General features: G+C 45.9%; 1 protein-coding gene across 1 annotated transcript; it reads left to right on the top strand.

The window, feature by feature from the left end:
• The first annotated feature begins 5789 nt into the window (after positions 1-5789).
• Positions 5790-7884, top strand: THAP11 (THAP domain containing 11). The gene has a single exon (XM_027845767.1). It carries the CDS (start codon positions 5790-5792, stop codon positions 6669-6671), a length of 882 nt encoding a protein of 293 aa, XP_027701568.1. The 3' UTR covers positions 6672-7884.
• The last annotated feature ends 5064 nt before the right edge of the window (positions 7885-12948 follow it).

Here is a 12948-nt window from a genome sequence, read left to right as displayed (position 1 = left end):
TTAGTTAGCTGTGTGACACTGGGCAGGTAGAGATTCCTTTACCTCTCTGACCAGTGGGAGCAGATGATCTCCAAGAGCCTTTGAACAAACATTCCTTGATTCTGCGGTTTTAGTAGCTGCAGGAGCAACAACTTTTGGGACCAGTGAAATCACCCTGAAGGTGGTATTTATGAGATTCCTCATTTTTCTTACAGTCCCCACAGAGCCTTTTCTTTGGGAGGTACAAAGTACTTACTGGGGGAAAGGGAGATTTTTAAGGGTGGAAAATTAAGAAAGTTGTATACATTATGAGATGTGATGTGTAGTTCCCACAGAGCAAAGCAATTGTGGGGTGGGGTGGAAAAACAATTTGTGTTGTGGGAAATGTAGGAATTGGCCTTAAATTTGGGTTCAGAATCTAAACAGACACTTGGGGAAAAAATACCTACCATAAAACTTGAAGGAGTCTCTTCTGGAAGGGCTGACAGAGGTGGTCCCAACAACTCTACTGGATTCATCAAGATTCTTTTAAAACTGTATTAGGTTTTTTTTTAAATCTTGAGGGGCTGAGACCAAATCAGGCACAGACTCTGCTTCCTGTTTCTTGTGGCTACACAGTCTTCTGCCTCTGTGAAAACCATTTTCATGATAAACTTATGAGGCGTGCTTTGCGACTCACCATATTAAAAATTTTCAGAGAATAATTCCAGAACTCAGCAGTCTGCTTTTTGATTTCAGGTACTGTGTTTAAATCTTATTTTGTTTTGTGTTTGTATCTTTGGAGAATCTGTGCTATCTATATCTCTACTTTACAACTATTTAGATAACAATCATATTACTGACACATATTAAACAAGAAATGATTGTTGATTTAATTAATGTGAAACAAGTAATAAATGATTGTTGGTTTAATTAATGTGTAATCAGGGCCTGTAAAAACACTTCCCTTCTTGATTCTAGCTATGTGTTTTGACTTGAAAGAAATACCTGTCCCATATCTGATATACATTGTAAATGGAGTACTTTTTCTGCTCCCTACCTTGCAATAGACCATAAGCAGGAGCCAAATCCTAAGCCTTAAGCAAGTTTTCTCTGGATTAACAGCAGGAGTAAAAGCCTAACAATACCATTGTTGGAAAAATTATGAAAGAAGCAGTTTCAGAGACATTTGTGAAGACTTGTGCAAAGTGATCCACAGGGGAGTGAGCAGAACCAGAACAATTTATACAATATATGACATTATAAGGCAGATAACTTTGAAAGACTTCAGTCCTATAATCAATGCAATGACCAACTCTGACTACAGAGGATCAGTGAGAAACCATTGCTATTCAGCTCCTGAATGAAAGGTGATAAACTCAACATGCAGAATGAGGCATACATTTTAAAATATAGTCAATGTGGCAGTTTGTTTTGCTTGACTATGCATATTTGTTACAAGAGATTTATTTTTCTTTCTTTTTTAAATTGGGAAGGAAAAAGGAGGGAAAAAATAATTTTATTAACAGGAAAAAAATTTTTTTTTGAAAAGGAGAGCCTCTAACATGACAAAACAGGAAAATGATAAATGTTGAAGACATGGGAAAACTGGAACACTAATGCATTGCTGGAGGAACTGATCTTACCATTCGGGAGAGCAATTTGAAACTATGCCCAAAGGGCTATAAAACTGTGCATACCCTTTGATCCAACAATACCACTACTAGGTCTGTATCCCAAAGAGATCATAAAAATGGGAAAAGGACTCACATATACAAAAATGTTTATAGCAGCTCTTTTTGTAGTGGCAAAGAATTGGAAATTGAGAGGATGCCCATCAATTGGGGAATGGCTGAACAAGTTGTGGTATATGACTGTAATGGAATACTATTGTGCTATAAGAAATGATGAGCAGGCAGACTTCAGAAAAACCTGGGAAGACTTTCATGAACTTATGCTGAGTGAAATGAGCAGAACTAGGAGAACATTGTACACAATAACAGCAACATTGTTTGATGACTCACTTTGATAGACTTAGCTCTTCTCAGCAAGGCAATGATCTAAGACAATCTTTTTTTAAAAAATAATTACTTTATTTATTTTTAGTTTTCAACATTCACTTCCATAAGATTTGAGTTTTAAATTTTCTCCCCTTCCCTATTCTCCCCCCTCCCCAAAACTTCGTGCAAGCTGATACAGGCTCTTCAATCTAAGACAATTTCAAAAGACTTATGATGGAACTAGTCACATCTAGAGAAGAACTATAAAATCTGAATGTAGATCGAAGCATTCTATTTTTTCTCTTTCTTTTTTTGTTTTTGTTTTTTTCTTTCTTGTGGTTTTTTCCTTTTGTTCTGAGTCTTCTTTCACAACATGACTAATACGGAAATACGTTTAAAATGACTGTATATGTATAGCCTATATCAGATTGCATGCTGTCTGGGGGAGATAAGAGAGGAGGGAGGGGGAAAATTTTAGAACTCAAAATCTTATAAAAGTGAATGTTGATGACAAAACAGGAAAATGATAAATGTCAGGGAAGATGTGGGAAAATTGGAACACTAATGCACTGTTGGTGGAGTTGTGAAATGATCCAACCATTTTGGAAAGTAATTTAGAACTATGCCCAAAGGACTATAAAAATGTGCATAACCTTTAACCCAGCAATAGTACTTCTAGGCTATATCCCAAAGAGATCATACAAATGGGAAAAGGACCCACATGTACAAAAATATTTTTAGTAGCTCTTTCTGTGGTGGCAAAGAATTGGAAATTGAGAGGATGCCCATCAATTGGGGAATGGCTGAATAAGTAGTGGTATATGAATGTAATGGAATACTATTGTGTTATAAGAAATAATGAATAGGCTGACTTCAGAAAAACCTAGAAAGATTTGTATGGTCTGATGCTGAGTGAAATGAACAGAACCAGAAGAAAGTTGTACACAGTAACAGCCACATTGTGCAATGACTAATATTGATAGACTTAACCCTTCTCAGCAATACAAGCATCTAAGACATCTCCAAAGGCCTTCATGATGGAAAATGCTATCCACATCCAAAGAAAGAACTATGGAGTTTGAATGCAGATCAAAGCATACTATTTGCTATTTTTTTTTCTTCTGTTTTGTTTCCTCTTTCTGGTGGTTCCTCCTATTTGTTCTAATTCTTACTTACAACATCACTAATGTGAAAATATGTTTAACAGGAATGTGTATTATATGTATATATAATAATATATAATATATAACAGGATAGCCTGTATCAGATTGCGTGCTGTCTTGGGGAAGGAGGTGGGGAAAAGTTTAAAACTCAAAAGCTTATGGAAGTGATTGTTGATCATTCAAAATAAATTAATTAAAAATTTTAAAAAAATGAATGTTGAAATCTAAAAATTAATTTAAAAAAAGAGAGCCTCTTATCAAGACAGTGATCCAAGCCAGTTCCAAAGGAGCCATGATTAAAAATGCCATCCATCTTCAGAGAGAGAACTGATAAACTCTGAGTGAAGATTTAAGCATATTTTTTACTTTATTTTTCTTGGGTTTCTTGTGTGTGTGTGTGTTTTCTTTTGCAACATGTCTAATATGGAAATGTTTTCTATGACTTCACATGTATAAATGATATATTGCTTGCCTTCTCAAGGGCTGGGAGAGGGTAGGGAAGGATAGAATTTGGAACTCAAAATTTAAAAAAAAGAACATTAAATTTTTTTACGTGTAATTGAGAAATATTTAATGAAATAAATAAAAATAGGAGCCTAAATCTCTCATTAGAGGCTAGGTTCCCCCAGAAATCAAACCTGTATTGACTGCGTGCTGGAATCCAAAGAAGAGGGGGATCCTTTAGTGGAGAAGAGTATCAAGTGTCCCAGCCTGGTCTGACCAGGACCAGTTCCTTACAGTCAAAAAAAAAAAATCCAACTAAATGAATGAAGACCACAGATCACAGAGAACTGAATGAATATCTTTTACTCATCCGGAATGTCTTTAACTTTCTCCATTCTCCTGGCCCCTTCTTCATGGCCCATTTTAGCTGGTTGTCAATATTGCATTACACCAATTAAAATCAATCCAAGATCTCTTACAGTTTTTAAAATCCAAAATCAAACCTCCTACTGTACTCAAAAAACTAGGCTAGCTACCAGTACTTAACTTGTCTCCTATAGGTGAGCAGAGAAGAGGACGGAAGGTATATTCAACCCAGTATCATGACTTTGGGCTTTTGGACCTCAAGCAGCACCTTGTCTTGCTCGTCCGGAATCTTGTCTTTGTCTTGTAGTTATCTTTGTGTTCAAATACACTTTAATCTTCATTTGGGCAGGGACTATGATTTATGTAAACTTTTGTATCATCTGAGGCAGAACCAGTGGCATAACCTTTGGCCTTTGGACTTCAAGACGCATTTCCCCCGACCCCTCTCAAATACTGTTACCTTGTAACATCGTGTATTATAATCATCCCTTTGTGTTTACTAGACTTCAGGCTGCGTTCCTTAGGGCGAGGATGGGGATTTAGCTAAATTTCAGCGTCTTATCACGTGGACCAAGCCCAAGGCTCTCACACCACTCCGACCCTTAATCGAGGTTTTTTGAAATTATCAAGGTGAAAGGTAAAGGGGAATGGGAGGCTGAGGATATAGCCCGAAGGCTTTGGGGAGCCACAGCTGGGGTAGGTGTGGGGCGGAGAGTGATGGGAGAGTGCAGGAAATGGAGAAGAAAAGGATGAGGACAAGGGAGGTGGGGGAGGGGCACTGCGCGGGGCCCTGGACCACAAGGCAGCACCCGGCCGAGGGTAGAACACCTGGGCTCCACCCCTAGCTCGCCGTGCCTGGCACACAGCAGGCGCTTAATAAATGCCTGTTACTTGTTGGCTGGATGACTACGAGTCGCTTCTCTCCTCTGGGCCTCACTTTGCCCAGGATGGTTTCTAAGCCCTACAGATGGGGGAGCGGGCGGGCCAGGGGCCCGGGCGGGCTAGGGTCGGGGAATCACTCCCGCCCAGCCCCAGGAAGGGGAGCTGGCCGGCCACCTCGAGGCGTGGGCTTGTTGACGAAGGGATGCGCTCCCCAGGGCAGAGGCGGGGCCACAGCCGCGCGCAGTGTACGCCGAGAGTTGTAGTCCCCCGCCCCGCAGTGGGGGGCGGGTGCGCGGGAAGCTGCGCATCATGGGAAAGGCAGTTCTCTGAATGGAGCACGGCGGTTCGCGAGAAACTCTAAGTTCGTTCATTCATCCAGAGACATCTCTTGTTCCGCCCGCCAGAGCTAGAGCGTCGCCCCGGTGGAACACTACGAGGATGGTTTTTCCTGGACGAGCGCCTTATCATTCTGACCTTTTCTCTAGCCTTGACCCCGGAAGTAGTGCGGCCAACGGCGGAAGCGCGCGGCGCGGTGCATTGTGGGGGGCGTAGTCCGACTTCCCGGGCGCTTCTTCGTCTCGGCCCCGGGACCCACTGACTGACTGACAGGCTCTGGTGGCCGCGGGGGCTGCCAGTGGGCGGGTGGACGGCGCGGGGGCCGTCGGGGAGCGTCCCCAGGAGAGCGGACGAGCGAGCGAGGGGAGGCCAGGCCCGGCTCCGCTCGGGGCGGGGAGGGACGCCGACGCCCGGCCGGTGGGGGGCGTAGGGAGTCCGGGCGGACGCCGAGGCCTCGCCCGTCGGTGGGTGTCCCGGGGTCCCGAGGCCCGGGCGTGAGGCCGGGCCCCGAGGCGGAGCCGGAGGCCGGGGTTTCGGCCGAGGCCCTCCGAGCTTTCCGGGCCCGAGCGGTCAGGCGGCGGCCGGGGCGGCGGCGGCCGAGGCCCGAGGCCGGGGCCGTCGGCGGGCCGGGGCCGCCGCGATGCCGGGCTTCACGTGCTGCGTGCCGGGCTGCTACAACAACTCCCACCGGGACAAGGCGCTGCACTTCTACACCTTCCCCAAGGACGCGGAGCTGCGGCGCCAGTGGCTCAAGAACGTGTCCCGGGCCGGCGTCAGCGGCTGCTTCTCCACCTTCCAGCCCACGGCCGGCCACCGCCTGTGCAGCGTCCACTTCCAGGGCGGCCGCAAGACCTACACGGTGCGCGTTCCCACCATCTTCCCGCTGCGCGGCGTCAACGAGCGCAAGGCTCGGCGGCCCGGGGGCGGCGGGGCGGCGGGGGCGGCCGCCCGACGGAGGCAGCAGCAGCAGCAGCAGTTGCAGCAGCAGCCTCCCCAACCTCAGCAGCAGCCGCCGCAGCCGCCGGCCGCGCTTCCGGCCCCGTCGCAGGCGTCCCTGGTGTCCGCCTCGGCCGCCGTGCTGCTCACCCTGCAGGCGGCCGTGGAGAGCGGCCCCACCGCCGCCGCGCCCCCACAACCCCCGGCCGGGGACGACGTGAAGCCTATCGACCTGACGGTGCAGGTGGAGTTCGCCTCGGCGGAGGGGGCCGCCGCCCCAGAGCTCGGCGTCCCCGCGGTGCCCGCGGCCGCCTCGGGGCCCAGGCTGGTGGTCGTGGGCGAGGAGGGCTTCCCCGACACGGGCTCGGACCACTCCTATTCGCTGTCCTCCGGCACTACGGAGGAAGAGCTGCTGCGGAAGCTGAATGAGCAGCGCGATATCCTGGCCCTGATGGAGGTTAAGATGAAGGAGATGAAAGGCAGCATCCGCCACCTGCGGCTCACGGAGGCCAAGCTTCGGGAGGAGCTCCGAGAGAAGGACCGGCTGTTGGCCATGGCTGTTATCCGCAAGAAGCACGGGATGTGAGGAAGGCTCCTGTGTCCTGCCTGCCCCCTATACTGGACTCCTGAGTTACCACCTGCCTGCCAGTTCTGCCTGGGGTTGGGGTAGGGGTAGCCCCTGCCACTGACACAGTTGGACTCCTGGATGGTACCCACCCTCCCTTCCTCTGCAGTTGAACTCCTGGCCTGGCATCCACCATCCTTGACTGCAGACCGAACGAGCCCAGGCACCCTCACTTGTTGCCTCTTATCCTCAGACTCTGACATTACTGTACTTAGCCCAAACACCTTCTTGAGTCGGGGGCCTGGGGTAGCTGGGGCCCCCTCAGTTTTGTGCATTTGTCATGCCAGCTGGTATGATCAGGACTTGTTCTCTGTTTCTGTTTGGAGCTCTTTTTATGACCATGGGATTTAAAGTGATCACTGTTTGGAACTCATCCTTGGGGTTATGGGTGGGGAGGCAGGCTCCAGGGAACCATATGTGGGCAATTTGACCTTGGAGTTGATCAGAGACAGTCCCTTTCTGTGTAGTGACAAAGGCAGAGTTGGGACCCAGGTCCCAAGAAGCATCTAATGCTTATTCCCCCTTCCCCTGTCCCTCCACCCTTCAGCTTTTCCTTTTCCTATCCCAGTTTTGGACTGTGATTCCAATAGGGGGATGTGATGAACTGGAGTCAGACCTATTAAGTTTTTCCTGGGTGGTTGTGAGCAGGATGTTCCTCTCTCTGTCTCTTGTCTGGCAGTTTGTCTTTGAGGGGAAACTGGGTAACCTTTCTGAGGTAGACCCAATTTGCCAGGGACTTGGGTTTTTTTTTTTTTAAACAAACCAAAAAAAAAAAAACCATCCTGGTGATATGTTTGCTACTGGTTACAAATAATTATATTTTCTGTACAATTAGACTAAAGTTTTCACTGTGTCCTGTTTGGCAAAGCAAATTAAAATGTAAGGTTTTTATTTGGGTTTGGGGGTTCTTATTTTCAAATAGAGATGAGTCTGTTCACAAAAGTCCCTAAAGTAGAATCCTAAATATTACCTAGAGATGCCAAAGGTCTAGTGGGAGGGTTGGTGGCTTTGGGAACTGAATTCCTATTAGATCTTAGGGAATTTCGGACTAGAGTTCCACCAGGGAGAGGGAAAAGTATCTTGGTAAAAGTTAAGAGGGAAAGGATGCTTGCAATAGAGCAAACAGCACTGGACTTGAAGTCAGCCAGTCTTGGATTAAAAACTTCAACACTGACTCTAGGTGTGTGGCCATGTGCAAGTTACTTCCCCTTTGAGCCTCAGTTTAGCAATATTTGCACAAAGTTGTAAAGAAAGTGGTTTGTAAACCATGAAGTACTATAGAAATATGAGTTATTCTTAGGAGGTCTAATCATTTCTCAGGGCTGTGACTTCTTTTACAGGTTGTGATCCTAAATGTGGTTTATCCTCAAAACTCCTGGCTTTGCTTATTCATCAGAGTCTTCTGTGAGGAGGTATACTCTAAGTATACCCTAAGCTGAGCCCGTAACAGATTTATAGGCTGTTTAAACAATCTCCTTTTGTTCTTCCTATAGCAGAGAAGAGCCTGGAGTCCACTGGAAAGATCAAATGAAGCCAAGGCTGAAGACCTGTAGGCCTAGATCTGAAAGGGCTTTGAATTACGCTTTTGGCTATTCAATGAGAAACTCCTGGGCAGGAGAGCCAGTCCAAAATGGTTGTATATTTTCTTCCAGCCCTTTATGACAGTCAGATTGGTGGTCCTGATCTTGGGTGTAGATCTTTCCCTGTCTGAGAGTGAAACCCAGTTCTTCTAAATGCAAGTCCAGTACAAATTCAGCTCTGACACTAAATGTGTGATTATGAATGTGTGATCAGGTCAGTTTTCTTTTCTGTTAAATGGGTTAATGCTTGCACTTCATGCTTCCTGGACAGGACTTCAGGGAATGTTCAAATGGAGGCCTTTTCACTTTCAGCAATTCCTTGCATTTCTATAAAACTCAGTGTTTCCAAAATATTGTCACATCCTTTTATCCCCTTTGATCCTCACCAATCCTGAGGTAGTCCTTAGGAGTAAATCTGAATGTGAGTTCCAAGTCTCATATCGTTGTTCTTGGTAAGCAAAAACTTACAGGAAACCAAGAATGCTTTCCCTCATTTCTAGTTTTAAAAAGAGAAATAGATACTGTGAAAATCAGAGTTAGGTGAGGGTTAAATCCCTTTTGTTTTGGATTCTGGTTATTTTGACTCTTGAAATATAAATGTTGACCTTTGTAAAATGAAGGGCATGATGTCAGGTATAGTGAGAAAAGCACTGGATTGGGAGAGAAATGACCAGGGTTAAAATCTAGGCAGTGTACTGTAGAGCAGTGGGGTCAAACTCAAATAGAAACAAGGCCACTAAACTGTACAGAAGGATCTCTACAGACTATAGCCTTACTTAGAAAACCACATATTAATGTTATTTTGTTAAGCATTTCCCAGTTACATTTTAATCTGGTTCCTGCTGCACCATTTCATGTCTGATACCTTTGTTGTGGAGGACTTAGTTGTGAATCCTGGCTCTATTCCTTCCTACCTATGTGACCTGGGGCAAATTGGTTCCCCTCTTTTGGTCTCAAGTTTCCTCACCTAAAATGAGGGGGATGGGCTGGATGACTTCCAAGGCCTCTTAGAGCTTTTTAATCTTGTCCTCTAGAATGTGTCCAGCCTTTGGTACTTGGGATACTGGGTGGGGCTGCGAGGGATGGAATGGAAATCTGTGTGAAGGACTCTTGAGCTGTGTCGGCTACTCTGAAACCTCATTTTAGGCTCTTTTTGTTTCTCTGCTGCCCTCTCATCATCTTAGCTCTTTCAATTCTAGTTGGGAAACCTGTTTATGGATCATATATCCATATAGCCAAGCAGTGACTCAGTGGAAGAAGAGAGTGCATGATAATTTGGGATCTTCTTGCCCTTTGATGGGCTAAATTCCAGTATTTTGGTTTTTGTATGTATATATTTTTTCATTTTAAACAACAAAAGGTTTGTGCTCCACTCCCCATTATAGGTCTCTCTTTGCCTTTGGCATCCCAGCCTGGAGAGAACATTAGAGGTCTCTAAGCAGAATGTGGATAATTGTGTGCCCAGGATATAGAGCAGAGCAGACCTCGGAGGTCCCTTCTGCATCTTAAATTAAAATGCGGCAGCACTGCCTAGAGTATGATGTCTCTGCTCATGTTGTGGGGTTTTGGCTTCATCTTCTGGATCAGTCTCACAGAGGGACCTTCCCATCTATTCTAAGACTAGTTGGCCCTTGAGTTTTTGTGGTGAGCAATAGAGGGGAGGTGAGGGAAAGGAGTCAGGGTGGGAGGTGGACAAAGGCAATTGGTCCTCTTGTTTGACACATTTTATTCTGTTCTGCTGTGGGTTGTGAGGCTCCACCTCTCAACTTCTTACTCCCACCCCCATGGATAAGTAGGAAGAGCTGCTGGTGTTTTCTGTTCAAACTGGGTGTCTAAATATTACAAGCCTGTCCTCTGCCTCTGCTCCTTTGACTGCTTTTATGGTTCCCTTTACTACTGCCTTTGTCTAGGCCCTGGAGATGCTTCTGCTCTGAAGATGACTTTGAGTGCTGTTTTGCCCTCAGCTTCTCATGGTGGGTCAGGTTGAGCAAAGGAAGTGAGCAGAAGTGAATCACAACGCATCATCTGCTCTCGCTCCAGATCTAGCTCTTTGCCGTAAAAATACTGCCTTGCCTTCTAGTTCTTTTCAGATCTAGCATTCTGTGTTCCAGTATTCACATTCCAAGGGGCCTTCCAATTCTGATATCCTGTGACTGTGAAGAGCCTTGGCACCCCATCTTCCTGGAGGGGAGAAGTGCCCAGGAAGAACTGATTGTGCCTCTTCAGACTCCACAGACTGATCGATGTCTTTGCCCATTTCTTTGCTTGTTAGCTTTGCCAACAGCCCTTTTCTCTGAGCGGTAGAGGGAAGAAAACTGAGCTCAGGACTCACGGACTCCTAGTAGCCAACTGTCTAGTGCCACAGAATCCCCAGCTCTCTGATGTCGTGCTCTCTTCCGATTTGGAGAGTAAAGAATTGTGTGGGTGATGGAAAGGAGTAGGAGATTCTCAGTCCAGTTTAAACAGGGTCTTTCTTCTCCCAGTCATTTCCATATGTACATACCCCTGATGGGATTTGATTGGCCCACTCTCCTACACCAGGCTTCGGCTGGAAAACTGGGTAAGACCACTCCTTGTTCTTCTGAACCAAGGGAAGGAGATCAACACCACAGCTGTTACCTTAATATAGCTATGACCTCAGGACCTAGCTTGTATGGACACTGATATTACCAAGGGAAAGTAGGAGGCAGTTAAGTAAAGTAGAAAGCGTGCTGGGCTCAGAATAGGGAGACCTGGGATTTTTCTGATTTCTGCTCTGCCTTTAGTGACCTTGAGCAAATCCTCTCTTCCCTATGAGCTTGTTTCCTCACCTGTAATACCGCTTGAATTACTGTATTTACCTCACAGAGTTGTGGGGAAAACATTTGTAAACTTTGAAGTGATTTATAAACGTGTGCTATTGTATGTAACATTAGGAATTTAGATCAAATTATCTCTGAGGTATCTTCTAGCACTAAAAATTACTGATTCTCAGAGGGGAAATGGGAGAAATTCTCTGCTTTACCTGTTATCTCAAGTAATAAGGCTGTCCTTTGCATTCTTTCTGACTTACTGAGATGGAGAATTCTTTTTACAAAGAACTAGCATTATTCGTGAGTTGGTATTAGTCCCTCCCTTTGGGTATCTGTATGCTCATCTCCTCTCCTAGTCCAGATTATAGGGAAACTCCCCAAATCTGTTTGATTACACTAGTTTACAAAAGTGAAAAAGGCCCTATTTGCTTTTTAGGAAGTGGTGACCATCTGACTTCACTTATTTCTGGTTTACAAACTACCCTAACTCACATAGGAGCACAAATTGTCATTTCATTCTCCTAACGCAGGGATTCTATACTTTTTTGTGCGTGATGGGCCCCTTTGGCAGGCTGGTGAAGTCTATGGACCCTTTCTCTAACTTTTTAAAATCGTAATTGAAAGAAATGCTAAATTTCATTTAGAGATGAGTGAAAATAGATTCAGTTTTTTCCCCCTATATAAGTTCATGGGCTTCCTGAAATCTCTGCATGGATCCCAGGTTAACAAATGCTGGCCTAGAGAGCTCAATAATACTCATCAATTGCCAAGCAGTTAGGTGACACAGTAGCTAGAGCCTAGTGTCAAGAAGACCCGAATTCAAATTTGGCTTTATACACTAGCTATGTGGTCTTGGGCAAGTCACTTAACCTGTTTCCTCAACTGTAAAATGGGAATAATAATAGCATCTACCTCCCAGGGTTTGTGTATTCCCTTTTCCTTCCTCCGTTTTCCAAAGGAGCCGGTTCATTCTAAGTAGCCCTAATTGTTATAAAGTTTGTGTTTACAGAGAAGTCTGCCTCTGGAACTTCCAGTTTTTGCTTCTGGTTCTCCCTTTAGGAGCCCTACAGACTACGTCTAAGCTTTCTTCAGCATAAGATGTGATTTTAGGGGAGGAAATAGTATGTGCCCCCACCTTCTCACCCAGTCTTTCTCTTCTTCAAGCTAAACTCCCCTCCTCCAGTTCCTTTAATCCCTCTTCACAGCATAATCTCAAAGCCATTCCCCATTTAGGCCACCCTCCTTTATGTTATTTTCCTAATGTTCTTCCAAAAAAAACCTCTCCAGCACTGAACACGATTCCAGGTGGGGTTTGACTACAGAGATTGTTAGTGGATTTCGAATATATAGGATATAGGATTTGGAATAGGGGCTGAATGGGTAGGAACTGCTATTTTACTGGCTGGATGACTTGAAGAAATTAACCTCTCTAGGTTCAGTTTCCTCATCTGTAAAATGGGGGGACCTGAATGGAATCCTCTCTAGGGCTCCTTCCAGCTTTAACATGAAAGGGCCAGAATCTGGATTTCCCCTGTAGAGGTGGGGGCCAGGAAGGTTTCTGACACGACGGGGTGCCAGGGCCGTAGAATTCTCGAGCTCTCTGGGAGGTGACGAGTTTGGATCGCACTCCTGGAAGGCGCCAATGCAGAAAGTTCCCGAGGTCCTCCGCTAGCCCACAATGCTCGGGGGTCGGGCTAGGCCCCGTCTCTTCCGGTTCCCTCCCCACCTCTCCTGGGCAGGGAGAACTGCGTTCGGGCCGAGCCGCGCGGCATGCCGGGAGTTGTAGTTCTGCTCTTGCAGCCTCCGGCTCAAGTCTACGGCGCCCGCACTGCATTTCCCAGAGTGCTGCAGGCTCGGGGCGGGAGA

Source organism: Vombatus ursinus, unplaced genomic scaffold (assembly GCF_900497805.2).
Source record: "Vombatus ursinus unplaced genomic scaffold, bare-nosed wombat genome assembly UNPS02005286.1, whole genome shotgun sequence".
NCBI classification, from domain to species: domain Eukaryota; kingdom Metazoa; phylum Chordata; class Mammalia; order Diprotodontia; family Vombatidae; genus Vombatus; species Vombatus ursinus.
The sequence above is the reverse complement of the archived record's forward strand: the minus strand, read 5'-3'. Positions and strand labels throughout refer to the sequence as shown.

Excerpts from the sequence above, each read along its gene's own strand:
- THAP11 (XM_027845767.1), top strand. The coding sequence starts at position 5,790 with ATGCCGGGCTTCACGTGCTGCGTGCCGGGCTGCTACAACAACTCCCAC.